General features: G+C 42.9%; 1 protein-coding gene across 7 annotated transcripts in view; it reads right to left on the bottom strand.

The window, feature by feature from the left end:
* Window positions 1–27,697, bottom strand: part of rerea (arginine-glutamic acid dipeptide (RE) repeats a) — a 195,780-nt gene that overhangs the window by 5,655 nt on the left and 162,428 nt on the right. For 6 of the 7 annotated variants that reach the window (XM_044122336.1, XM_044122328.1, XM_044122343.1 and 3 more), the window contains 8 exons: window positions 19,853–19,933; window positions 8,097–8,259; window positions 6,617–6,709; window positions 5,929–6,128; window positions 4,768–4,929; window positions 4,575–4,682; window positions 2,808–4,177; window positions 893–1,115 (listed from right to left, as the gene is read on the bottom strand). In XM_044122336.1, coding sequence (XP_043978271.1) covers window positions 893–1,115; window positions 2,808–4,177; window positions 4,575–4,682; window positions 4,768–4,929; window positions 5,929–6,128; window positions 6,617–6,709; window positions 8,097–8,259; window positions 19,853–19,933 — 2,400 coding nt within the window. Of the gene's footprint in view, window positions 1–892; window positions 1,116–2,807; window positions 4,178–4,574; window positions 4,683–4,767; window positions 4,930–5,928; window positions 6,129–6,616; window positions 6,710–8,096; window positions 8,260–19,852; window positions 19,934–20,776; window positions 21,215–27,697 lie in introns of those variants that run through there. The other variant, XM_044122378.1, reaches the window with a different exon arrangement.

The raw sequence follows: 27,697 nt of genomic DNA, 5'->3' as shown, positions 1-27,697 counted from the left end.
CAGCGTCCCTCCAGGCTCCAGTCTAGGTCCGCTACTTTTTAACCTTTACATTTTGCCTCTGGGTTCCTTTTTTTTTTTTTTTAGAAAACATAATATTCCTTTCCTTTGTTTTTGGAGGTTATATTCAAATTTATCTGCCAATTAAGTAAGATAGTGTGAGTTGTCTTAAACCACTCTTCAAACTGCCTGACTGCCATTAAAATCTGGTTGACAGTTTCTTGAATTTAAATAAAAATAAGATGGATGTTTTCAGCTTTGGAAAATGTATAATCCTCCTTTGCTTCATTCCTGCAGTCAGAAATTTGTGTTTAATCTTTGATAGTGTTTTCAAACTAGACTAAGAGATAAATGTTGTCTGCCTCCCAGCCAAAGACCTTGAAAATATGATTATTGAAACACTTTCTATGTTGGGCTACATAAACCATGTCTGCATCGCCTACAAACGTCCGCAATGCAGCAGGTCATCGGTTCTGGCTTCTCTTCCTTCACTTCCTGTTTATTTTCCGACTGATTTTAAGACCATCATGATATTTTTAAAATGTAAAAAGCCCTCCACATCTTTGGTCGACCAACAAGTTTCTCTTAAATGTTCATAAATCCTGGTTGAAATTCAGAGGTGACTTTGCAATTTGTACTCCTGGACTTCAGAAGGGTCAAAACTGTTGAGACTTTTAAACTCTGCTCAGTATCGATTTTTATTCTTTGGCATTTGATTCAAAAAGAGTTCGAGTTTCTTTTATAACATTTACGGATTATTTTTGGGTTAAAATAATCTGACTTTTTTCTATTTCTTGCTTCGTTTTATTGGGTTGTGCAGCACTTTGGTCAACATCTGATGTCTTTACATACTTTCTCAATAAATTGACATTGACAAATAAGATTAAGTACTCACCGCTGCACGCTCCACCTCCTTCTCCCGCTCACGCTCTCTCTCTCGTTCTTTTTCCTTTTCCCTTTCCCGCTCCTTCTCTTCCCTCGCTTTCTGCTCCGCTTCTCGCTTCACTTTCTCCAGAGCTTCCTCTCTCTTCTTGGCCAGCTTAGACGAGGCCAGCGGAGTGAAGTAGAAATCTGTCCGAGCGCACGAGTTATAACCTCGGTCCAGGTACTTGTAGAACCTGTCGGAAACACAGGACATTTCCAGTTCGTTAATTCGGACCAATCAGAGGTGAGCTACATCTCAATTTTACACTCTGAATGTGACTCCAATGCCCTGTCGTGCATTACAACAGACCGTTATTCACCGAGGAAATAAACTCCCACTGCGGCCACTTTTGCTGCTACGCTGACTCTGAATTAAAATCCTCATTGCTATTCATTGGCAGCCTGAGAGTCACTTAAGCGCAAGACAACCACAGATAGTCATATTCAGAAGCCCGGGGTTTGCTCACGTCTCTCTGTAATTAATCTGCCCCAGCTCCATCCTCTGTAATTCTAAACTATCTGCCACCTCGGGGCTAATTGCGGCCTTGGACTGACGTTCTGCTGACCGCATTTAATCTGCTGCCTCAAAACGCGGAGCAAGCATTTTTGATTTTTGGAGCAAAGCAAATCTGTAACCACACAGGTAAATATTAGCTTATGTACTAGCAGCACCATATTGACTAAACTCACATCTGCTGTATTTTAACTGTAAAGATTAACCCACATTTCCTCACACTGCTCTCGCATCATCGTGACGTCTCCAAAGCTCTGCATCGGTTTTAGGATTTGGGTCACTATAATCTGTCAGCTTTAGGAATCAAGGGCAGTTAAACTTCATCTGACAAGTCAAATATACGGCGGACAAGCAAAGCATAAATGGGATTTAAAGTGACTGGCAGTCTCTGCAGTTCTGATATTGTACATTTTGATTGTGATTCCATTGTGGAGCTCAGGTTTGTAGGTTGTTTTCTTCTTCTGCAGCTCCGGGTCAATTAACCACTTCATTTCATAGAGCCATGAATTCCCTAAACAATTAAAATTTTCTTTAATACTAAAGTATTTTCAAGAATAATGAGAGGAAAATAGTCATAAAAATTCCCAGTATAATTTCATATAAATGTGCAATTTTTTCTGATGATTACATTAGATCTTAATTTACTTTCATTTGAGCCGGTTGAGTTTCATTAGATCACTCTGAGAAACCTCCAGTTATGCTAGTTAGCATGCACGTGTTGGCTACTGGTGTCAAGGCACGCGAGTGTTCATTAGTTTAGGATTTTAAAACAGCTAAAGTATTCCAGCAGAGACCACAGATGCATCTCTGCTCCCACACATACATTTTCTAAGCACATAGTGCCATTTTATAGCTCAACAAAGTAATTGCATTACCTTCAGTTGTTTTAAAAATGTTTTATATACCAAACATAACAATAGAAATTTTGACTTTGTAATTTGACGCCTTGAAATTGAGCGCCTGTCTCTTTAAGACGCTCCAGCTCTTTCAGATACTCTGCCTTCAGCATTTAATTACAACAATGCTCCTCCAGGAGTTTGCTAATTGCTGCTGCCACTAGTCTGCAGGAGCTTTAGATAAATAGGCGGCGCTTTGTGAGGCACCCCAATGGTTGCTATGGGAGACTCAAGGATTTCTCAAACATGCATGAATGAATCAAACAAACACTCCATGTAAGTTTTAGGTGTGAGAATAATGTTATAACAGGTGATAAATCACAAAAAGTTGATTTTACATAATACCTCCCTTTATCATACAAGCTTGAGGCAAATTTTTGGTTGTGGAAGCGGTATCAAACGAATCACTGCCGATATGAAACAACAATAACTGCAGAGGTCTGAAATGAACACCATTCTCATTCCTCCAAACGTACCGTGCTGACTGGCTGGCGTGGCTGGGCGTATTGACAACAGTGGGCTCCGGGGAGGGGCTCCTCTGCGGGGGAGGCGGGCTCTCTGGCTCCTCAGACTCATCCGGCGGCTCCTCTTTGATGTGTACAGGCGGGACCGCCTGGGTGGGCGGAGCGCAGCTGACCGAGGCAGGGAGTGGCATGGAGATGGAAGAGGACGGGGCGGAAGAAGAAGAGGGCGGCTGTAAGCCAGGCATAGAGTTCGATGAGGAAGGTGGTGGGCCGCTTGGAGGTAGAGCTGTGCTGAAGGGATGTGAGGAGAACGGGGGCTGTTGTGGCGCCCCGCCGGGCTGTGAGGTCGCTGACGGAGGGGGCAGGGGCGGCGGCGGGGGAGGCTGGTGGTTGGCTGATGGCGGTAGACTCTGGGACTGGGTGAGAACCGGAGGCTGGGCTGGTGGAGGCTGGAGCTGCTGCCCCCCAGACATCAACTGGAGGGGTGGGGGGTGTGCTGATGGAGGGTGGTGGTTGGATAAAGAGCTGAGGGGCTTCAGGGCAGGAGGAGGGGGCAGGTTTGAAGGCATCTGAGGGAACGGAGGGACAGAGCCGTGAGGGGGGTGTTTGTGAGACTGTGGGGTGGGCATCTGGGGGATGGGGGTCGTGGGAGGGGGCTTGATGTGAGGCATGGGCATGGGTGCAGGGGGCAGAGGTTGCTCTCTGGGAGGCTGGCCTCCGCTCTGAGAGGAAAGCTGAGGCTGAGGACTGTGAGACCTCTGCTGTGATTGGCCAGAAATGGGCGGGGGCGGGACCTGAGAGGCAGCCACAGGGAATCCCTGAGGGGTCATGGCGTGAGGATGTGGCAGAAGCGGAGGTCCTGGTTGTAGTGGATGTGGCATGGGGGGCATGGGGCCATGATGGGGGCTGGGTAACGACGGAGGCGGGCCAGGGGGCAGAGCCTGAGTCAGAGGCGAATGAGGAGACGGTAGCCTCTGAGGGTGAAGCGACGCCCCGGCCTGGATGAGAGACATTGGGCTGGTCTGGGGCAGCGGCTGAGGAGGTAGAGAGGTGGAGGCGGCAGTGGGCGCCACCTGCAGAGGCAGAGAGGGGGCTGAGGTGGTGGGAGGAACAGGTGCTGAGGAGGCGACTGAGGAGCCCGGCTGACACTGGATGACCGGCGGATGCTGGCTCTGCAGGAGCTGCTGCTGCTGGGCCGAGGAGTCCGAGTCGCTCTCGTTGTCACGGGGACTGGGGATGCTGGGGGAGGAGCTCCGGTTGTCCTGGTCAATGTCTTTCGGATCGCTGCTGAGCTCCTCGTTGATGCTCCGCCCATCGGAGCTCTCGCCCTCCCCTTCTCCCTCCCCGTCACATTCAGAGGGCGAATCCGGCCGGGTGAGTTCCTGTGAGACACAGAGGAGCATCGGATGGAGCTCATCATAAGAAACCTCAAGAAGCTTCAAAAAGAAACAAATATGGAAGATCAAACACCAGAGTTTATGGCGGCAAAGCTCTGATGTGAAACTCAGAAGATCCCATTTTATTTTTAGAGAACAGACTTGATAAATCCACTCCTGTAATAGATACACTTTATTATTTGAGATCAAGTTTTAATTTAGTGTATTTTTACTTATTTCATTGTATTTCTTACTATTTAATTCTTATTTATCATGATGCACATGTGTTGTGACTAAAGGTTTTGTAAAATAGGAATCAATTAAGACCAAATAAAAAACCCCCCCAAAAAAACAAGCTAATCGCTACAGCACCAGACTTAAAACAACACAAACCCAGACTCACCTGTGTCTTGGACTTTTTGGCCCTTTCAGGTTCCTCTGTGTCCGAAGCTCCCTTCTCTCGTTGCCGTTTGGCGCTCTTTATAGGTGACGGCGCTTCCTCTTTAATCTTCTGCAAAGCAGCGGCGCCATTAGAGGACACAGTGCAAGTAGTTGCAGAGCAAAAAGGCTTTCTGATGCATTTATGTGACGTTTACCTTGCTTGTCTTTTTCATGGAGTCCGTCTTGCTGTCGGTGCTGTCAGTACTTGCTGCGCTCGGCGAAGTGCGGCCGCTGGAGCGCAGATCCTCGTTGGTAGGCGAGGCTCGGCCATCAGGACTGACTGTCTGCTTCTTACGACCACTGCGTAGCGTTGACATCTGTCATCAGAGTCGAGACAAAGGTTGTTAGGCCTCCACGTAAAACGACATTAAAAGTTGACTTCCTTCAGATTAGCAAAGATAAACATTATAGTTCACTAGGAACATACAGATTTGTGTAAATTTCTACATAGAATGAACCTGTAAAACCCCAAGACTGTATGGCTGAATGAATAAAAGAATTGATGGACACATGGATGGGTAGAAAAATACAACTCTCAGACAGTGGAAAATGGAATAAAGTCTGAAAATATAAAAAAAAAATAGCCCAAGCTTGCATTATTTTTTCTAATTTACCTATTATAATTCCTTGAACAGGTTTGGCTATGGGCTATACAAAACATGTTCATTACATTTTCACTTCAAATTAAAATGCTGTTGGCCTTTTACACCCACACGTGAAAATGGCTGCAAACAGATAGGCAGTTATACAACTCTACATCTTTGAAAAGCAGAAGTGGAGCCTGCTGCACAACCAACAAGAATGCAGCAAGTGGTTTCTGGATGGTAAGCCATCATCAAAACTGTTCTTTTCTAGCAGTCATTGTACAGAGAAAACAATGGTAAAAGTGGTTGCTAGGTGATGGGCGGGGCTCGGCAGGTGTTGCTAGGTAACAGCACAGTGCCTGCCGTTGGTGATTCAACCACACAGAGGTTTCTATAACACCTCATTTTCCAGACACTAAAAAAAGCATCAACTTATTGTCAAAATCAGATGGATTGTTTTTTAAGCACTTGGGCTGCTTTTACAATCAGCTAAAGTACATAAATCGGCAAAAAGTGAATTTTGCATAATAAGCCCCCTGTGAATGAATGTCCATACATTTCCAGACTGCACAGAACTCTGAATATAATAAAAAGCTAGCTTCTTGTACTATTTATTTATTGTCAACAGGCCCTGTAGTCTAGCTGCTCATTTCTCCGGGGGGAACAGTCAGAAGATTTGTTTTGTGAAGGTGAGAATAGGTGGGTGGGTGTGGGGAGCGAGTGCTGGCGCACCGAGCCTCGGTTCCGTCGAGTCCTCATGCTATGCTTCCCGCCGAGGCCATCCTCTTCCTCTTTGACGGGTTTGAACATAAATGGTGGCGGGTCCACGGGCTTCTCGATGGGGGGCAGCTCCCCGTACTTCTTGAAGTGGATGCGGCAGTCGGTGCACAGCAAGATGTTCTCCCGGCCCCCGTGGTGCCAGTCCTTGGAGGCTGAGGAAAGCCATTTACAGTTGTGAAATAAGACACTCTCATGGAGGTGGGGAAATAAACAACACACCGCAATAAACAGTCAACTACAGAACACAAAGAAGCGCCTCGAGCAACGTCTGACTTTACATTTCCAGTGCTATAGCCTGCACCTAAATTGTCAGTGATTTATTATTCTGTGTTAACAAGGTGAGGCGAGACGTATTAGCCACCCGTGTGATGGCAACCTTAGACTGTTCCGCTGGCAGCCCGGTTCTGGGAGCCAGCTGTGTGGAAAAAAAGAGAGGGAAGGATAATGAGGTGGAGAGAGTGAACGAGCTGTGGGCTCATGTCTGATTTGATCAAATTAGTCCTGACATCCTCTGATGCCCATCTGTCACACGGCTCTGTGTTGGGGTGGGATCACACGGATCCCGGGACAGACCAGGAATAGCAAACCGAGTCCAAATGATGAGCAGTGTTGCTGAAGTGGTTTCATGTGGTTTGCTTACTGGTGGTGAAGCAGTGGCGGCAGGCGTAGCCCTTCAGCTCCTGTTCACTGTCTTCACTGTCAAAGTCATCTTCGCTGGCGGAGCTCAGGTCCACTGGAAGAGAGACAAATGCATCACATTTTCACACCGGAAGATCCAGGATGCACGTTCGTCTCAACGCAGCCTGCCACATTCAAAAGTATTCACACGCCTCGACAACCACAATGCTTCGGCGTACACAACTGTTGGTTTATGCAACGCACAAACAACAAGTAGGGCATAATTGTGAAGTGGAAGGAAGAGGATGCTGTGGTCTACGTTTGCATTTACCATGTAGATCCACCTCTAGTTGCCATTTCAGCTGCGAGTCGTTTGGGGTACGTCTCTACAAGCTTTGCATGTTTACAGACTGGAATATTTCCCCGTTCTTCCTTGTAAGAGTTCCAGATTGCTTGGAGGCATCAGAGAATAGTCATTTTTATAGATGCTTTCCAAAGATTCTCAGTTGAATTTAGTGATAAGTTTAGGTCTAAACTAATCACAACACAGGATTATGGTTGGATATAAAAACCACAACACGCCTGTTGCTGCTAAACCAACAGCTTCCCCACAGCTGGACTGTGCCACCATCAGAGTTGGGTATTAACTTGTTACATTTACACAGCAACATCTATTTGGGTAACTTTTTTTGGGGAAAAAATACTTTTGGGATTATATATACTCTGCTTAGTTATCTTTACTAATAGTCTCAAAATATTTCTTCACCCAAGCTGTGAATCTGTGCTCTTGCTCCAGAGTTTACAAGTTGATTAAAGTAGCAATTGTTTCGATTTAGTAGTTTTAAATGCACTGTTCTATATCTCTTTTTGATCATTTTATTGTATTTACCGTTGACATCAATCTTTCATTTAAATCACCTATTAAAAGTTCTTCTACGGACGGCTGCTGTTTATTAGCCTTGGCTATAAAAACTATGATGAAGGTATAAGGTCGTGTTGATATCCATTTCTTGTCCATACCAAATAAGCAATTAAAAAAAATAAATAAAAAATTTAATAAAGTGCCTCTTGACTGCTACTCTGATTATTTCTCCACCTCCTGACTTGTCACTTTAGGTGGGCAGCCATGTCTTGGCAGGTTTGCAGTCGCTTCATACCATTTTCATTTTTTTTATTATGATAAAAGAGTTATGATTTATACTGATAATAAATTGCACAGGTTGGCTCCGTTTAGTAATTGGTGACTCATGAAGGCAATTGGCTGAAAATTTTATATACGCGTTAGTAAAGGGTTAAGAGTAAATAAGGAGTAAAATAATAATCTGATCATAAACTCAGATTCTTATTTGTGGAAAATAATTTTCTTCCTTCCACTTTGGTTTTGCACATAAAATCCTATTGAAATATCTTGAAGATTGTGGCAGTGACCTGACAAACGAACAAGATTTCAAGGGGGTGTGAATTCTTTTGAAAGGGAGAGTAACTGGGGTGTGTATACGCACAGAACTCGCTTGAGGGTGGGCGTGAGGGGGTGTTGACAGGAGTTGAAGCAGTTCGTGTTTTGATGCGGCGGAAGACGGGCTGGCGGCGGTGTCTCCTGTGGGCTCGGCAGCTGGCTGCCTCCGGTGTCTTCTTCCAATAATAGTAGAAAGTAATCAACTCCCCCTGAAAGAGAGCAGTTAATACCATCAAAAGAGTCGCTCAGGCATCGTGTGTTTTGGCTGCATAAAAGGTGTCTGGATCAAAAACGTTTTGCGTCGACTTGCTAAAGAATCTGCGTTAGCTAAAACTGGAGTAAATACAGCGTTTTGGAGCGAAGGGCCGCGGCGCAGGTCAGTCCATGTCGGGATTTGTAGGTGCCTGAGGAATGTTTGTGCTGCAGCCCTGTCTGTCCCTGGATTAAGCAAGGAGGCTCGCTGAATGTGGGGATATTAGGATCAGTGCTTTGGTGGCTGCCTGGGTGGCAGGAGGTTGAATGGGAACAAAAGAACATGTCAGGCAGCGCTTTGGCGCTACAAATAGGGAGTGAAATGGCTCCTCGCCCCTTCGCTGGAAGAGTCAATTGAACTTTAATCAAACATTCGGTGGGGTGCACTTGCCAGCGAGCCGGGCGGATAAATCCCACACACAAAAGGCCGCCAGGAAATCAATACCCTACTGAAACATTTACACATGCAATCATGGATCAGAAAGCACTTTGCTGCATATTAACATCTGTTTTGCAATATCGCAACAACACATAAGCTTTGGAAAGTGAAGTAGTTAAAACAACCTTTCTTACCAACCATAAACTAGTGGAATATCTGGATGACAAATTCATGAAGTCATGCTATGTGGTTGTTTAGGGAGCAGTAAGTCACCTGTAATCTTTAAAGCCCAGAGGGCGGCCATCTACAGGCGGCGGTCTGTTGAACTGCTGTTTGACAAAGCTCCCCGGGTTTAATGGCTATTGACTGTTTTCCTTCCCGCTTCAGCTGCAAAACTTGACATAAATTAGTCAGCCCTTTGCTCTCTGAAACGCATTAACGACTTTTCAGCAATAGCGCCATGTCGTCTGTAAAAAATTTGCCAAAAACAAAGAGGTGGGAAAACCAATTTGGTAACAATTTATGTCTATAAAAGTATTTAACCGACACAAAGCCAGCTGTTCAAAAGCATTGCATGTTGGACTAAAAGGAAACAAAAGGTCTGCAGTTGCTTTAATTTCTTATCGTCAAAAAAGTCTGCTTGAGGCTTGTAGCTGTTGGCTGTGAAGATACAAGAAAGCAGCTTTATTTTTTTTTATTTCAACAAGTCATTTAGGTTCAACATTAAAGAGCAAGCTTGGTTTTACTGGATTGCTGCTTTGATTGGTAGTTGATGTTCAACTCAGTGGGATTTAGGCCAGTTAATGAAATCTCTCTTCATGTGGTTCTTCGGGGAAATTCATATCAACCAGAAACAGTAGGGACTCCCATTTTATCAGGCAAAGCAGCACTGGAACGTATTTACTAAAGAGTGTTGGGGTCTAGAGGAACCTGCTCCAACTTCAGAGGATACCAAGGTGCTGCAAAACACATGCAAGAGTTTCCTTCGCATCTTCACCAAACTACAGTCTGGTTCTCTATGCTGATGACAAATAAAGATGCTCTAGCAGATATTTTAACAGTGGCAGGACTAAGGCTGGTGCAATAAGCAATAAATCAATTAATTGCATGATCAATTAAAACGAGGTTGATAATTTCCATTTGAAAGATTGTTTTTCTCATTTCTCTCCTTTTCTACCAAAGATTTGATGAAAAAAAAGGCTTCAGTGTAGTGCACTGGTCTCTACTAGCTCCTTTTGTGAAAAGCAATTTTGTTTCCAGACTCTTTAGTATCTGTTTTATTTGCATTTTGGGGTGTTTTGTTTATTTATTTTGGATATTTAAAATGTCTTCCGGTTCCAATGTGAAATTATTAATCTTTGAGAGTGTGTGTTTGCATTCTGAGGCCACTACCACTACATTAAAATAACCTCTGGGGCTATTTATTGTTCAGCAAAATTTAATATCTTGACAGGCCTAAGAAGGACTGTGAATTTGAAATCTACAAAAATGCCACTGGATGGATGAATGGACGGATGGACAACCGCATGTTTTAATAAATAACTTGAATGGTTGAATGCATGGACACATGATGAACAAAATGATGTACGTATTGCTGAATAATGGACAGATGGAGGGACGGTTGCGGACAAATGCATGGATAACAAATAAATGAATGGACAGATGGATGGACAGACTGACATTGACAGATGGACGGACAAGCGGCTGGAGAAACGGATTAAACTTTCAGAAAATCGGATAAGGAATAAGGCCTGGAAACACAAATATTTGTCCATCTTCGAGGTTCTGTCTCCACAGTTGGATCAAAATCCGCATTAGCTTGTGTACGAAACCAGCTGAAGGGGAGACCATCTTGAAAAGCTGGGCCAATTCCACTCGCAAAATTTGCATGAATAAAAATAAGCTGTCTTGGATAAATAAAATGAACAGCCAACTCAAAACAAAAATGGATTTCCTTCTCTCACTCCATAAAAGCAGGAAGCTAAAGATAATCCCTGTCCGTTCCCTGAAAGCCGTGCTGTTTGTGCATCCATTTCAGGCAGTTACGGGGCGCGCGGGTCGTTTCCTGTGCGCCTCCCTCCTCAACCTGGCCAGGGCCAGCTGGAAAGGCAGGCCGCAGGTGCGAACTGAGGGAAAGCAGGCATCCTGATGTGAAATCTAATTGAAATGTGCAGATCAAAAGTGTGGAGCGCTGCCGCGCGCTGGCTTTGCTCTGTGCTTAATGACTGTTCTCAGCGGCGCTCCGCTGCCTCCTCGCTGCGGGCCGACAACCACACGGCATCGGCACCAGCTTGGCAGACACGCAGAAAGGTCACCCTGCCTCTCCATCACTTGCACAGTGTCAAGTACCATTACATTAGGGCGAGCCTAATGAAAACATTAACTCAGGCTTTTGAACGAGAATTAACAGGTGCACTGATGAGCCGCTGCAGCCGGATGGAAATGAAAACCGAGCTACAAAGGAGGCGGATTAATAACGCCTTGATGAATTTAAGCAACTGTTTTTGATGAGGAAGGACGGCTAAAGTGGAGTAAAAGCCAGAAAGATAATCCTCTCTGCGGTTCAAAAACGACCACTTTCAATGAGTCATTGTAAACAAAGGATATTGATCGTGAGACATAACAGGTTCAACATGCAGCAAAGTTCTACAATATGCGAGATAAAAGCGGCTGAAGATGAACACGGCATTACTGCGGCTGAGGGAAGCTTTGCGCTGTAAATTAGTGTCAAAGGGAGACAGACAGATTACCTCTCAGGCTGCCTGCATGTCAAATTTAGGCCCTCTGAAGCCACATCAGTCGCGTCTCTCACTCCGACTGTTTGCTTTTCTCCATCAAAGACACTTTGTCATGCTGCCGTAGGCCCCCAGCGGGAATTTAACTTTCATTACCTTCTGTTTCTACCCCCGTGATTGGACGTCTGGGCTGCCAGTTAGGCGCTTAAAAGTGAAATTAATACCAGAAAAGCTGAAAACTCCATAAACTACTTTCCCGTGAATCCAGTTACCAAAATTATGAAAGTATTTAAGCAAAACCTCGACAGGTCGTGGCTTTCGCTTAATAATTTTCTCAGACTCTGCCGAGTTGCTGTGCAACAGCACAGACCTTGCTGTTGCTGCTCTGCAGAACATGAGATAGTGACAACATAAGCTCAGCATTATAAGGCCTTTTAGACCGCTTCCATCGGCAGGAGCTTTCTGGCTGCTGGATTATCCGACAAGCAAAGGGCTTACCCCTCTTATCACGACACTCAGAGCTTCCAGGGCAGTTATTGCCACTTAAAATACGAAGCTGCACACAAATAAAAGAGTGTGAAATAGATTTAAAGTTGGAGACCATGTGCTAAAACATTTTATCAAAGTTCTGGGATGGCGAGGAAGCAGGTCTGGGCTTTCAAATGATTAAATTTCTCCGATATTAGCGAGGAAAATGTTTTCCTGAATTCAGGAATGGCCATCTATGACTTCTTCTAAAACATTTTTAACATGAACTACTTTTCATTTAAAACTTTGGAACAATTATTCATTCTCACTAATGGACCAGCTGGCTTAAAGTGAAACTCTGCAGCTCACACGCCTCACTTGTTGCACTCGGTCAGCTGCTATCTCTCAACATGTCGACTCGGACATTTCCGGTCCCTCTAAGTGGCAACGGCGCAGATTTCCATAAGAGCTTTAGCACGTTCCATGAGCGGTAGAGGCTGAAAGTTTAATAGTATGTAACAGAACAGAGATGCACAAAACATCTGATATTTCAGTATTTGTATTATAATGCAGAGATTTTCTTTCAGGTTCTACCAGGAATCAATTTATGACTACCCGTAATATATTTCTCCACACATTCTTCAAATCAGGGATTTCCAGATATGGATTTTTCTTTGTTGTCTATAAAAAAAAAATTCAAGTCATTGGTCAGAGTAACAGGCAAAAGAGGACGACAAACGGCTCTAATTACGTATTCAAGCAGCAACTCTGAATAATTGTTGTGTACAGGCATTAAATGGCGCCGTTTTGTTCCATAAAACACAGATTTCAACCTTGGGATTAGCAGTAAAAGAAAAACCTGCCGTTGTGTCGCAGTCTCCACCAGTCGGACCATATATTCCTGATGAGTTAACACATGTTGAATTCATGTGCTGCCATCTATCACAGCTGACACAATTAATCTAGACGCAGCGTCTCTGAAATGGCTTCAGCAATGCGCAGATGTACTGACATGCTAATTAGCCATGTGCTGCGGCTATAACCGATATAAAACGGATCACGAGCTGTCGCCAGTGAACCGCATGAGCCAAAACTACCTTCCTTGATTAAACATTAGGATTTTTTTTTCCCCATGTCAAATATCTGTCCTTAATGACAATATTTTATGGATAAAACATACAGACAAAGTTTATTATATATACACAAAACAGCTTTTAACAACTAGCATTACAATACGTTTTGTGATGCAGAAACTGAGGTCAACAAGTTATAATGGACGATTCATCACCCTGACACGATTTAAACAAAATGTAATTAACTATTGCAGTAATTTCAGCTGCAGCCTAATTGCTGGTAGGACTTGCGGAGATGGAGTCCGTGATCCTGCGCTGGTCTAGGTGGTCCAGTGTGCATTGGCAGGGCAGAGGGCGAGGGCTAAACTCATGTGTTTACACCCTCATCCTCTCTCAGGCCCAGGCTCGGACAGATGGTTTCTGTTTTTCCTGGCAGATTTGTGACAGAGCCACAAAAGGCCCCTGCTTTGACATGAAGCCAAACGGTTAAGGCTGTTGCTGGCGGGGGAAAGGAAAAGTGCTCAGGGGGAAGAGGCGACGAGGGGGAGGGCCGAGTCCGAAGCCGGGAAGAGACAAGGAGGAGGAACGAGCCAGCAGTGGATTACAATAGACGATCAAGGCCGAAACCGAGCGGTTTTACTTACCGAGGATAATTCAGCAAGTAAAAAACGCGTGATAAATATTTCAGGCAGTATGAGGGAACGGAGAGCACTGGGATGTCGTTTCTGGGCTCTGCTGGATGACGGTGAGTTGTGTAAACATCCATTAGAGCAGCGTGAAGTAGAGCTCCTCCCGTTTCCTCCTCAGCCTTCACACGGAGGAGGGCAGATTGCTTCCTGATTCATTTCAGGCAGGTTAGGGGGAAGTATTTCTAAACTAAATCAAACCGCGGTTTATTATACATGCGTTTGACCCATGGACCTTGAATTCCTCAACAGCTACGGCAGCCGTACAGCGTTTCGTTTGGGGGGCGCGTTGACTTCCATCACCTTCGAGCTGACTGCTAATGTAGGAGGAACCGTGCTGCGTGCTTACAGAGTCGAGGAGGCAAGAATTTAACTCGGAGGCGATTACAGAAACATTTTAGTGGAGAGAAACCGATCAGCCTTTTCATGGCTTACTTACACCGATGTCTGGTTCTCTAAAAGTCTAACCTGTCGATTCTGGTTTTTGTTTATTCTTAGAAATACGCACAAAAAAAGAAAAAGATGTGCAACAGGTTTTCTGAGTTTTGAATACAACAAGGAGGTCAGGCACTCGGTATCAGGATAAACTAGTTGCCATTTGAGGCTCTAGATTTTAAACAAAGCAGAAAAACATTAACATTATAGACTTACTGGAATATGCTCACTTATATTTATCTATATGAAATATGTATACAGACTCACCTGGTCAGTTTTCTCTTTCTCAAAGTATCTAAGCTATTTTTCAGCCATTTGCAAAAGGAACCTCACTGTACAGATGACCTATAAATGTTAATTTAACTCTTACAATTTGGATTGGGATTTTCAATTTTAATAATTTAACTTAGCACACAAACTTGTTGAGTCAACAAAAAATGATAAACACCTTATAAAATGTGGTGGCTCTGGGTTAACTTTTGCAAAATTATTTAACTGCTCTTTAAATTGTCTATTTCTTGGCAATAAAGAATTATTTTTCAAGAAATACTTAATATTTAGAGGCTAATTATCGGTAGAAACGGATACAAAAAGCGTTTGGTCATTAAAATGCCTAAATAAAGCAAAGCGATTAGGTCGAGCAAGGAGGAGGATCTCTGCATGTGGAAACTGGTTGACCAGTTTCCACATTCAGCCCTGCGACCGCCATGCCGCGCGCCGCCTTTCTGTAAACGGGGCGACTGAATGAGCTCGGCTTTCACAGGTCAGGGATGCACAGGATGAAGAATCAGCACTCGTGTTTTTTCCTGCTGTAAGCGCTTTTCCCAGTGAAAGCAGAGTGGAAGGCAACAGCGCCTTTGCACTGGCAGCTCGGCCCGGCGTGTTCTGCTGATAAGCCAGTCTGCAAAACCCACACAACACGTAGCCCTACCAAAGACTCAATTACACAGCGAGCGTCATCTATTAATCTGCCTACATTCAGGCGTGCCGGGCCGCCTTTTTAAAAGCGCATCGATATGTGCTGGTTGGGTTTATTTCAGCTGACAGCAATATTACTACCTAAACACGCGAACCCATTTACCAAACACCGATCCTGTTCCCTCATCTGCTGTCAAACACACCAGGCCACCGTAATTTGGCAGCAGCTTTAATTAATGTTTTAACCTAAATATTTATAATCACACCTATCCCCCCCTCGAGGCTGGGACTGCTGGGCTAAGGACAAGGCAATTTAATCAATTTGACGTTTGTACAGATTGTACCAGGGCAAACATCTGCTGTGAGGTTGTGTTGAGAGCAGTGCTCTCCTGTTGGCCGTCTTGCAGATGACAGCAGCTGGAGGGGACAGAGCGCCGCTTTTACACACAGAAACGAGAGGAAACGAGAGAGGCTCGGCACGTCACCGTCTGGTTGATCTGAGCGCTAAAAATCAGGATGAGGTAAAAAAGAATAAAATAAAGATCACAAGCACAAACGAGGCCTTGAAAACCAAGAGCTTAATGCCAAAGTTTCTGAATGCTAATAATCCACGCTGAAAGAAAGACGTAAAGGTAAATTAGCGGATGCTAATTCAAGCCCTTTCCTGTGCTGTAGGCACAAAAAGGGCTTTTTAGTTGCTTTTAATCCGATTGTGGTTTTACCAGTTGTCGGTTTGCACAGCTTTATGGGTTCTTTTAACCTGGTAGGTGATAAAGCAAGAAACACAATCCTTTATCGTAAAATTAACAGATTTATTATAGTTTTACTCCCTTTAAAATAAAAATAATTATGTTAGGTTAATAATTTTTCATGTTTGTAAAACTAGAGAGAAAAAACAAAACAAAACAATGGTAAGAGTAAGAAAACGCGTTGGTTTGAAAATATTAAACTTTCAGATTCAACATTCAGTATCACGTTACTTAAAATATATGTGTGGGTTTGTGGTTTATATCAAATAAACACTAACAAGACACATCCAACAAAAACTTTTAAGTTGGAGGACATTTTATTTGTTTCTGCTGTGGATCTTTGTGTTGGAAGCATTTTATTTAAGTAACAAGCTAGCGCTAACTTGCATCTCTCGGTTTTGATAGGTCTTGTTGATTCAATTTGTGGGGTGGGGGGCTAATGTTCATCTCCTGCTGCCACTGGGTGACACTCCGAACAAATGGACTAATCCAAATGTTTGTGTTCGACTCCTGATTTTAGTTTCTTGTAAAGCTTGGCTCTCCTTCTCTTGGTTCTGAATTACCTTTGAGAACCAAAATATAGAAAATATAGAATATATAAACAGGGTTGAAAATATTTTCCAACCATTGGTCAACTTCAACGTTGAGTCTTCTTTCCTCAGCAGTAAAAGAACTAGTTGATAAAAATACAAACATACAGCTTTTGCTCTAAGCTTGTAAACGTTTTATGTTACTTCGCTGGGTTTATTAGATTATAGTTGCTCTCTGTTCTCTCGCTCATCAGGTTTACGGCCTATAAATAAACATTATAATACACTTATGCGTCTATCAAGTTAATAAATTACTTGCGCTTTCATGCCGTTTAAAATCTCTCAGGACACAAAGAAAAACTGAGCACAGTTTCAAGCATGAGACGTTATTGCAATAGTATTTTCGTTCAGTGAAGCGTGTTTAACTTCCCAATTTCTCAGAGATGAAAAGAAACCAGTGACTGAGCACTGAAAATTGTTTTATCCGTCATAAAATAGTAAGGTTAGAGATGCGTTTTTGTGTCCTAAAAGTCTAAATAATTAATTTATATATTTTTATAGGATGTTTTTTTTTTCTTTCCCTCCATAATCTCTGGAAGTTTTGGCCTGTCCATTTCTGTGTTGAGCTGCACTGCAAACAAAGCTGATACAGCTCTGCTTAGCAAATACAGTCTGTTGACCACCCTCCCTCCCCAAACAACATTTTTCCTGAAAACCTCTCCAGTAAAAAAAATAAAAAATATCAGCCGCAGAGTTTATCTCTAATCTGCCATTTTAGCATATTTGAGCTGTTCAAACAGTGGACTCAGCGAGCGCGTGCTCCATGACGTCCTCTCAGGAGTGAAGCAAATGGTGGCAGCACAGCTAGCTGTAGACGGTCAGACGGCACACCCACTTCCCCCCGCTGGGCCTTGCTGTGACTTTATATAAGGCATTCCTCACTGCAAGTCAGGCCTGGTGTGTTTACACAGAGCTGGGCGCTCACCCCTGGCACTGGCTGTTTTGAGCTGTGCTGCTTCAGGGGCAGAGCGTCTAATACGAGCGAGGAGGAGCAGCGAGGGGCAGACACTCTGTACCGGACCTCTGTAGCCCTGGATATCAGCCCGAGGGCTTTAAGCTCCGCACTACGCGCCAGGATTTAGAGCAGGAGTAAGCAGGCATGTGAGACATACTGCTCTATTTACGAAACAAAAATACGAGTAAAAACACGAGAGCAGCCCAACAGAAATCCATATCATCCCTCTGCAGTGACAGGCAGATATTAAACGCAGCGTTCCTTGAGGAATTGGCGCACAATAACTGGAATCATGTAATGTTTTAAATCCTCCATGTAGATGCATTTTTAGCATCTAAGACAAACCATATCCATTCTTCACATGTTACGACAGCCATCCCTTCAAGTGTTTACAGGCCAGTTTATTTTTCGTATGCAGGAGGAAAATTAATCTTTTTCTCTGATTTGTGGTGGCAGTCAAGAGGTAAGGCCTATTACCTGCCAACTCCCCCTCCAGGTTCGACTGCGTTAATACCGCCTTTATAGCCAGTCAGCCGGCCCCATACTAAAAAATAAAACTAAAAATAACTGGAATGGCTATTAAAGAATAAAAGGATTCAGCTTAAGATTTTTATCCCAGAACAACCAAGTGAAAATATCACCAATATATTTCATGTTAACACAAGTTATCAAACTACTTACAGAGTAATATTACATAAATTACTAGAGATTTTAAAAAGCTACATAGATTTTGACCAAAAAGTTAGTGACATTTAAGTGTCTATTGTGCAGAATACTCTTCCTTTTTGCCGTTCTGGTTTTATAAAGGAACCCAAGTACAACAAGCTGATATTAGCTGGTGAGCTAGGCAGGCAATCTGCTCAGGTAGCAAACCTGCAATCAGCCAAGTGACTGTAATTTTCTCTGGAAAGAAGCTCCGTCTGTTGGAGTTTCTCTCCTAGATGTATTTTTAAACAACAAAATCTTCCTCGTAAACTCCTGAAAAGATCTAGGATGCCTCTTTCAGCCAGCTAGATCAAACTCGTCACTCCAGCATTTCTCACACAGCTGCTAAATATTCTTCAACGAAAAACTGTTGTTAAAACAAAAAAAAAAAAAAAAAAAAAAAAAGCCATTATGACTGGAGCTTTCTTTGCAACACAGTGCTGCCCCTCCCCCACCTGTTGCTGCTCACTGCCAGTCAACTGGCTGAAAGGAGGCTTATACACTTGCTACCAAAAAAAAATACAAATCTGATTGGAAACATTTTCGATATAAAGAAAAATTCTCATGAATGTAAAGCACAACTTCTTACTAGAAACTGGCCCATCGACAGATCAGACGTCATCTTTTCAAAAGGTCTGAATCGGTTTTCAGAAATACAAAGAAACTGTGACACAGAAGCACCGAGGAGCTCCTGAGAGTGTGAAAGTCTGTGTGTTTGACAGAGAGGTCTGCTGTACCCCCACCCTGCAGCAGACGAGGAAATGAAGCAGATGAGAAGCATGACAAACAATTTAGGTCTTTTCGCTTTGATGTCTGTGTCAGCATTGTGCCGGCACACTTCCAGCGGGAGCAGCCGCACTAAACAACAAGGTCTGCAAGGTTCTCTGAATCGAGGGCTTCTCAGAGAGAGTAATCCAGCAGCCAACTCAAAAGGTGTGAAGCTTTCTGTTGTAGGAAAATGGAGAATGCTGCTCTAAATTTCCCCTGAAGTAGAGCGAAAACTTTGCACTTTGTTGGTGGTGGGTTGCTTTGTAATCAATATTAAATTTCAGCAAAAAGGAGCAAAGTCAGAACAATGTTTTGCTTTTGTTACAATTTCCAGCCAATAAAAGTTTGCAGTCTTTAATCATTATCTGGGCCGGGATTTGAGCTTTTTTTTTTTTTTGGCACTTTGACAGAGGTCATACACAGTTGTTCAACGACGATTACCACAGAGACGTTTGCGTTCACTCACATGCAGCGGAGGGAAATATTGCAACAGCAACACCCCACGCTGCCAGTGCATGCAAATAACACAATTACAGAGTGTGAGAAGGATTAAATAACTGCCTCTACAAATCAAAAGCGCTGGCAGTGACATGGAAAAACGCTCAGCTACAGGATAAAACGGCCGCCTCCACTGAGCCTCCAGTGTTCGGAAAGTTAAAAACAAATCTCATTTATTCATGTTTCAGGGTTTTGTTGCCCTGTTTTGCAACTTTGACACACACAAGTATTCCATAAAACAATGGACGCATTAGACAACTGATAACCACTGTAAAGGTCGACACTAAACTGTTACAGTTTACAGCACACATGCAGGACAATCGGGCTATGGTGTGCTGCAACTTTACAAGCAGCAATCATGTCTAGTCTTTGAAGCAGATTTTAAATTTTATGTTTCCTGTTCCACGGAGTCTGTTAATGCAGGTCTCAGTAATTACAAAACAAGGCCTGTAGTTGGGAAGCAGCAGTGCTCAAAATATCCCCCTGAAGATGTTCCCCAAGAACGCACCTTGTTTTCTGTGCATCCGTTTTTAAAACCAGCAAACTCTGGAAAAGTTCAAGCTGCACAAAAAAATAAAAAAAACATCTTACCGTTTCTTTGTTGGGCAGCAGCTCTTTTCGGATCCTGAAGAAGTTTTTGCCAAACTGTCTCAGCCCTTTAATGAAGCGCTTCTGCAATTTTTCACAGAGGAAGAAAGAAAGAGAGAGAGAGAGAGAAAAAAAGACAAGTTAGTATATGTGAAGTCAGCTAAATTGTGGCTGCAAGAAGTTACTGCTGAGTACCACAACAACAAGGAAAAAAAAAAAGATTTTTCGTTTCTCTAGTCTGTGGTTGCAGAGGTTTGATGTGTGTTTGAGAAACCTCCGTAGCTCCGTTTAAACTCCGGAGCAAACACAGCCATGTCAGGGCAAAAACGAGAGAGGAAATGACTAGTAAGGCAGGGAGAGACTCCGAGATTAACCTAGTCGTTTCATGTGCTGTGAAAACACAGTTATCCAAACACTGCTGGATATAGAAACATTCACAATGTGCGTGGCTGTTAATCTCAAAAGGGAAAGTTCAATGTCAAAACCTGAACTTGGGAGTTGACAAATCAAGAAAATGTCACTAATTTTAAAATCTTTAGAATCAACGCAAATAATCTGGCAGGAGTCAGAAGAAATCAAGTACACCAACACAGCGGTTGCCACTTCATGACATCGGCTCTAATATGAAATAATAATAATAATAATAAAAAAGCAAACGTGAACATGCCGCCTCACTTCACCGAGAGCAGAAACAAAACCAGAAATCCAAACTACCTAAAACGCATCCGTTCTCCTTTAAGAGCCACAGACTGCGAGCCATAAAAAGCCGTGGCCGAAAACATTCACAACCAGCGAAGCGGACGACCAACAGATTTACTTTCTTGCTCCAGAGGCAAGCCCCGTTCTTCGGTGATCTCAGCCAACCGTTTCCAACCACGTAACTCCGGCAAAAAGCGGGGAAAAGTCCACAGGGAGCGCCGCACGAACCTCCACGTCCAGTCGCAGGTAAAAGGAGGGGAAAACAAATAAATCAGGGGACAAATCCACAAGGTCTCCGACAGCACGGCGATTCTTTTTCTGAACAAGAAAGAAATAGCTTGTCACTCTGTGCTCCTCCACTACAAAGGGGAAGGCTTTACATGTGATCTTTCTGCAAGAGAGCCTCTGGTTTGCGGCAGGCTGGAAAACCTGAAGTGGACTCCTGGTGGGCGCAGCGCTCATTTCAGCTCGTTTCTGCCCCATCTAAATCAGCAGGCGCATGATCTTTACCCACCAGAGAAAACACAGACAACTGTCTGCTAACAACAAATCAATAAAACTGCCTCTTTAACTGGAACCTACGCCGCTCCTTTAAATGGATTTACAGCTTAGGGTGAACATACACGGAGGTAAAACTAGCTGCGAGCCTGAGAGAGAAGGAAAAGCAGGCAAGGCTGACAATTTGTGAGGAAAAAGCTTCTGGACATGATGGAAGGGAAAATGAGTGGGAAGTAAAACCAGACACGGAGCCTCTAATGAAGTTCACTTTCCAGCACAGTGAGTTATGTAACCGCAGATTGTTTACATATCCAGCTTTGGTGTGGAACAAAGGCCAAATTTACTGAAGTAAAAACAACCAGCTGCAAAACACAACCGTTTCCCAGGGGGGGTAGAAATACAGACACGCACAGGAGAAGAGCTCAGTGTAACCAGGAGGTGCAAAACACTTGCATTTGAAGTCAGATATTAACACAAACACGCTCTCAGTTTTAGGGTGTAACTAAATTGCTACTCAACAAAAACTACACCAGTCTAAACAATCAAACGCTAAAAAGACCGATTAGAAGCAACACGTGTTCTGCTGACATCTAAAACAAAAAAGGCCTGTCACATCAGTCTCTTGGGACATCAGGTAATTTCCATTCATCACCTTGATGACAGAGGAGTTGATCATCCAGTAGATGGAGCAATCTGTAACAAAGCGTCTCCAGCCACTTAAGAGGTCAAAGTCCAGATTACCATTTGGACAGTCACTAACTTCACCCAGTCACAACAAACAGAAATCCACATTAAAGAATTTGTGATAATAAAGCCTAAAAGATTTAAACATTCACTTCATAAATGAGATTAAAATGCCACAGCATTTTCTGACCACACCACCTTACAAAGTTTTATCTACAATTAAGATAGAGAGAAGTTCCCCTAACTGCTAATAGACAGACCTATTGAATTCAATAACAAAACTAATAAAAAAAACAATCAGGTTGACTAAAAACACTAAACACAAGTTAAAAAGGAACAGGATGAACCAATCGACTGCAAGTACGTCAGGAATACCTCAACAAGCTAACCGTTAGCCTCTAGCGACACCAAAGTTAGGATCTGTTTGTAGCTTCCCAAAGCTAACGAACCATCTTAATCATCTCAACGTGAAAATCAACAAACACTGGAAAACTGTGACTGGTTAGGTGTTAGCCGCTAATGATGAATATGTTAGCATTTGTTTCATTGCAAACTAAAGGGTTAAATTCACTGCTTTTTAGTGAGCATAGAAAACTTTTGATCCTATTAGGGCGTTCTAAAGTCAATTATGTCACAACTATGCAGCGGCTGTAACACTGATGCTGACCAGCTGCTGAGTTCCTCAAAGGATGAAGGCTCTGAATTTGGACACACCTGATGTCAACACAAGGACATAAACTACAACTTGCTAAGAGCTAGCCACTACTGATGCTAACGTTAGCATCTGCTTAATAGCTTTCTACTGGTGATAAAATACAATGCCATTTCACATACCTTAAAAATACATCTAGATAGTATGTACCTGTATATCAAAATGTAAAATACTTAAAGTGATCAAACAATGTGAGACTATTGCTTATAGGCCTTCTGTTGCTGCTAACAATGCTAACATTGACATCTGCTTGAAAGATTCCCGTCTGCATCACTAAAGGGTCATTTCTTATTTATTTGGTCTATACTCTAATTGCTTATGTGCAACTTAAAACCTAAACTGCACACAAAATTACATACTAAAAACACTATACATTACTAAATGTTAGTCACTAACCACACTAAAGCTGGCATCCATTTTGTCACTTCTTTTCAGTACTTAAATGAAGGGCTTCTGCTTTTATTTAGTCTATGTTGCAATTCATCATCTCTACTTCACAATGTAAAATACTTCCGACTGTTCAAGCCCTGAGAATACACTGACTGGTTTTAGTTAGAAATATTAAATTTCACATCTAATTTATAGCCTTCCATCAATGATAAAATAAGGGGTCACTTTACTATTTCTCTTATGAGCCTAGATTGCAAATTATAATCTGTAGCTACAAATCTAAACCAGTGATAGCGAGAGTACGTTGACTACTAAACCACTAGTTACTAACCAAGTGAATTTAACACCTGGTTTATAGCTTCTGACAAGCCCAAATGGAAAGAGCTGTTTGAGATATATTTTTAATAAGCCAGGACTGCATTTGATCACTTCTATGCCAACATTTAGTTTGCGTTGGAAAAAAAAATATGAACTGCTTTTGTCGACACAAAAAACACTTCTAATTTTTTTCAAAAAACACAAAAAAAACACATGGTTCTAATGCGTTTCTGACATTTGTGCCTTAAGAATCAGATAGGAATGAAAAATGCAATATTTGGACTAATTTAACTGTAACTACAGTGTCAGTTTTAAAACCAAATTTCCCAAATGAAACAAAACCAGTGTAATAGTTCATTATTTAACATATCAAGTTTAAGAGCTACTACTGACTCCAGAACTGCAGGTTACAAATACCTGATCTAGCCAACAAAAATCTGTGACTTTACCTTAAAATGGCTGAAGCAAAAAGTGCAACAGTAAAACTGTGACTGTAAAAATTTAACTGTACCAAGGGACCAAATAGTTACAATTTATGTCCCGTAAGAAACCATAAGAATTTAATTTAGCTTTATTTCTTCAGTACAGGTAATGGGACCAATTCTTCGGGGGCCCTAGGCCCTGTTATCCCTGTCTAGAACCGCCCATGCTGCACTGGATTATTCTACAAATATTACAAAAAACCTTAACTTGATTTGTAAAATTTTTAAAAGATATTGCTAAAATCTCTTGTTTCCTTCTAGTTAATCCGATTTGGTGTTAAGCGAAACATTCAGGTCATGAGTGGAGATGACACAAAACCTCAAAATATTATTGGATTTTTTTATTTTTTTGCAAGGATTAGACATTTCCATGTCTCTTTCAATACATCTTTATACAAGCCAGTGAAGATTTTATACTGAAAATCAATTAGACCTGCTCGTGTAGTCTGACCTAATCAGGTCATCTTAATTATGTCCCATAACTGTACTTTTTACCCAGTCGAACCAATCATATCTTAATAGCTGGGCTTCATGCGTGCTCCCCCTCCCGCCTCCCTTCAGTTTTCTTTTTCTTGTTGGCTCCCTCCCTCCTCTCTACATGTCGGCTCCAGTTTAAGGCTCCATTTCAGCTGCCTAGGCTCACTGCTCTCCAGCCCAGCTAATAAATCATCCGCCAATCTGCTCCCTGAATCGTTCTGCCCCTGCTCCGACTGCTCCAGCCCTTGGTTGCTAGGGAACAAAGGCAGAGGAGGGGCTCCGAGAGACGGAGAAACGAGGGTGGGAGGCGAGAGGGCATTTTAGCTGGGTGGAAGTGCTACCAAATGGCCATCCGCTGTGCAGAAACAACAGGCTCCTCTCTCTGAGCGTGTTCCAGAGAGCTGGCGCTTTTTACCCTCCCCGAATTTCCCCTCAGAGCCGAACAGTGCACCATTGTGAGGCTTGAGAGGAGACGTATGAAAGGAGGACGAGAAGCAGAAAAAAAGAAAAAAAAAAGGGGAATATTTCAATGGCCCATTGTGTAAGCGTACGTCCTGCTCGAAGGCCGATTGTTTGGAGTTGTAAAACTGGTTAAGATAATGTAGACACAGGCACACAGATGGTATCGCGATGACAAACAGAGGGCAGGCTCACACATGGAACATAATTCCCACTAAATGTCATTCCCCGAAAACAGTGACGACGCGGGGCCGTCGGACGAAAAACAAAGCTACATTCACTCAATATGGAGTCATTATACTTGACTTGTTGTTAAAAGATGACCTTTACTGAGCCTGCTGAGAGTGCAAACCCAAAGGGCTGACACTCGGTAAAAGAACCAAAAATAAAGATAGAGAGAAAAAACACTTTCTTCCATCAAGTGTCAAGCTTGTAGTAAGATTAGCCACGGTGTAAAAAGGGAGGAAATCACAACACGCTTGAATAGGAATAACCACACTGACAGACACTTTACTACCCACATCCTCTTTGCATAGACACACAAAAAGATCTATGTTTAGATCTGTAAAAAGCTGTGCAGATGTTTAGGGAGGCATGGCCTTTTAGTACGAGTCTAAAAGAAAGATGGCTCTCTGTAGACCCAAGGTTCGTCCAGCACACCAAGTGTAAACGGTTTATATTTACCCCATAACAAATGTGGCAGCTCTCACAACACGACCTTTGGAAAGCGAAGTAACAACCTCTGCTTTTCTCTAGCATGTACTGACACAAAAGGTGACAGGAAATTCCAGTACACACCCATCCTGCCCGCTACTTAGTTACAAAACACCCAAAAAAAAAGAAAAGAAAATTTGCTGGCACTGTACTGTGAATGCAATAGAATACACTGATCTGAACAGAGACGCCAGACAGGTTTTTTGCTGTGTTTTTGCTGCTGTGTGAATGCTCGTTTTCTACCACTGGGGGGCCGCTGGTCCATTTTTTTTTTTTTCCATGTTTCTTTTTAACCCTCTTCCCTCCACCTCTGCACCTCAGTGCAGTCATCCATCAACCACGGACACAGCCGGAGATAAGCCGCGGCACAGTGCAGCTGGCTGAGAAATAGACCTCCCGCCCTGCAGCAGTCATAGATCAGCCTGCGTCTCCGACGTGGTGGCACACAGCGAGACTGCGGCTGCTGCCGCTTGCTTCTGATTGTTTGTATGGCACCTCCTGTTGGCCGACGCAAGGTTAGCACCGCTTGGTAACAAGTGCTAGAGACGGCTGCCACAGGTGACGAGCCTCGTATTGGTTTCCAGGAGCAAAAAGATTCGGTTTGAAAATACTTTGTGCCTTGCAGACAGTGTTAGTGTCAAGTTTTGATCACAATTTTCAAAGTGTTTTAGTGGGATTTAAGAACAAGGGAGCGAGAATGGGATGAATGTTTTTGAAAAAAATAATATAAAGACAAATAATCCATATTCTACACAAACATTCCCACAGCATGATGTAGTTACCACCATCATTAAATATGAGGATGATGTGTTCAGGGCCGAATGCATCGTTAGTTTTTTGTAACACATTCCCTGCTTTGCATATAGGTCAAAAAGTTTCATTTGGTCTCATCTGGACCAGAGCAGCTGGTTCTAGGAAGCCTTAAAGGATACGTTCATGGTTCTTCTTTCAACAGTTGTTCCTATTCTCACTAAAAGATGAAACATGCGAAGGGCCTGGCAATTACTGATTCTGTAAATATATATATGAAAAAGGTGTGAAAACCTTTTATGTTTTATACCAATTAAAAAAAAGTAGGGCATCTTGGACAAAACAAAGAACTTCTACATCTTTATGTATAATTTTAGAGAAAAATCTCCTTTAAGTGTGTGTATATGTATATATATACAGATCCCTTTCAAAGTGATATTTGTTAAGGATTAAAGTTTTTATTAATCACAAAATAAACTGTATTTTACTCTAATTTGGGTTGAGGCTAACTATAAACTGGGACTGAAATGGATTTCATTACAGTTCTTTTCCTTTTAAAGACTAAAACCAAAATCAGAAGTCGTGGAGAGCGACATGGTAACCAGCTGTGATTTCATGAGCACAGCTGAGCAGGTAGGACTTCGTTTGGAGGTAAAACATCATTTCCTTTTCGCAACATCGCTGCAAGGATGTAATAGCAACATATAACCAGAGAAAACCTGTTTGTCTTTTATTCAATGTGCTCTCTGTTCCTGGGTTGGACTTGTTGGGTTCTGCAGATGAACCCAGGCTATAATAAACAGGTCGAGGTCTGAGGTAACGTCTTAAAAACAGACGACTGGCTTCATGTCTGACCGTCGGAAGCAGCTTCCATCCAACCACAACAACAGATTTTGTCTGAAACCGACATCGTCTGCTCTTTCACTGTGGCTAAATGAAACGGCACTCTGGCTTTAACAACCCACTGCAGAAACGCAACATGGAGGGTTAGGCTACACACTTGATATTTCTGATGAATTATTCATAGTTTTATATGTTGTCTATTTTAAAATGCATGAGAGTTTTGTCTGGTGTAATCTACAAGTCGTCGCTGAACCAGCGAAAAGGCAACGCGACGGGTTTCCGGCTTGTCAAAAGGTGCTCCAATAACATCAGAATAACAAACTGCTGAGGGGACAACTGTCTAAAATGTTTCCTTCCCAATGAGGATACCAATAAAGTGCTTCCTAGCGATGTTTGCTTCTGCGGAGTGGTCTGAAAAGGACTTTTAAATGAGCTATATTTATGTGTTTGGTGAGATTAAATACAGTAACGGTGAATTCAGAGTTTAGACCAGGTTTAAACGCTAGATTGCAGGAAAGGGAAGGGAAGCTCGCAGACGTAGGTTAGGAGAAGGAAAAGACATAAGAAGGGAGGGTGACAAGTGGCCCTGCAGACAGGCTGATTCTGTCATTTCAGTGGCCCCGCTGTCACTTTTATTCACATCTGAAACCACCGGATGAACAGCGCAGGCAGAAATAATTACGCCAGTCCTGGAGGACAGAGAGGAGGGGGAATAGGAGCAGAGGAGAGGCAGAGCGAGGATTGATAAATAAATGAAGAGCAGCAGGGCTTGGCTTCTGTCGGTGCGTCAAGGTTGGGGCTACATTTACACCTGTCCTTCAA

The sequence above is a fragment of the Gambusia affinis genome, linkage group LG01 (assembly GCF_019740435.1).
Source record: "Gambusia affinis linkage group LG01, SWU_Gaff_1.0, whole genome shotgun sequence".
NCBI classification, from domain to species: Eukaryota; Metazoa; Chordata; class Actinopteri; order Cyprinodontiformes; family Poeciliidae; genus Gambusia; species Gambusia affinis.
This window is presented reverse-complemented; position numbering and strand designations above follow the sequence as displayed.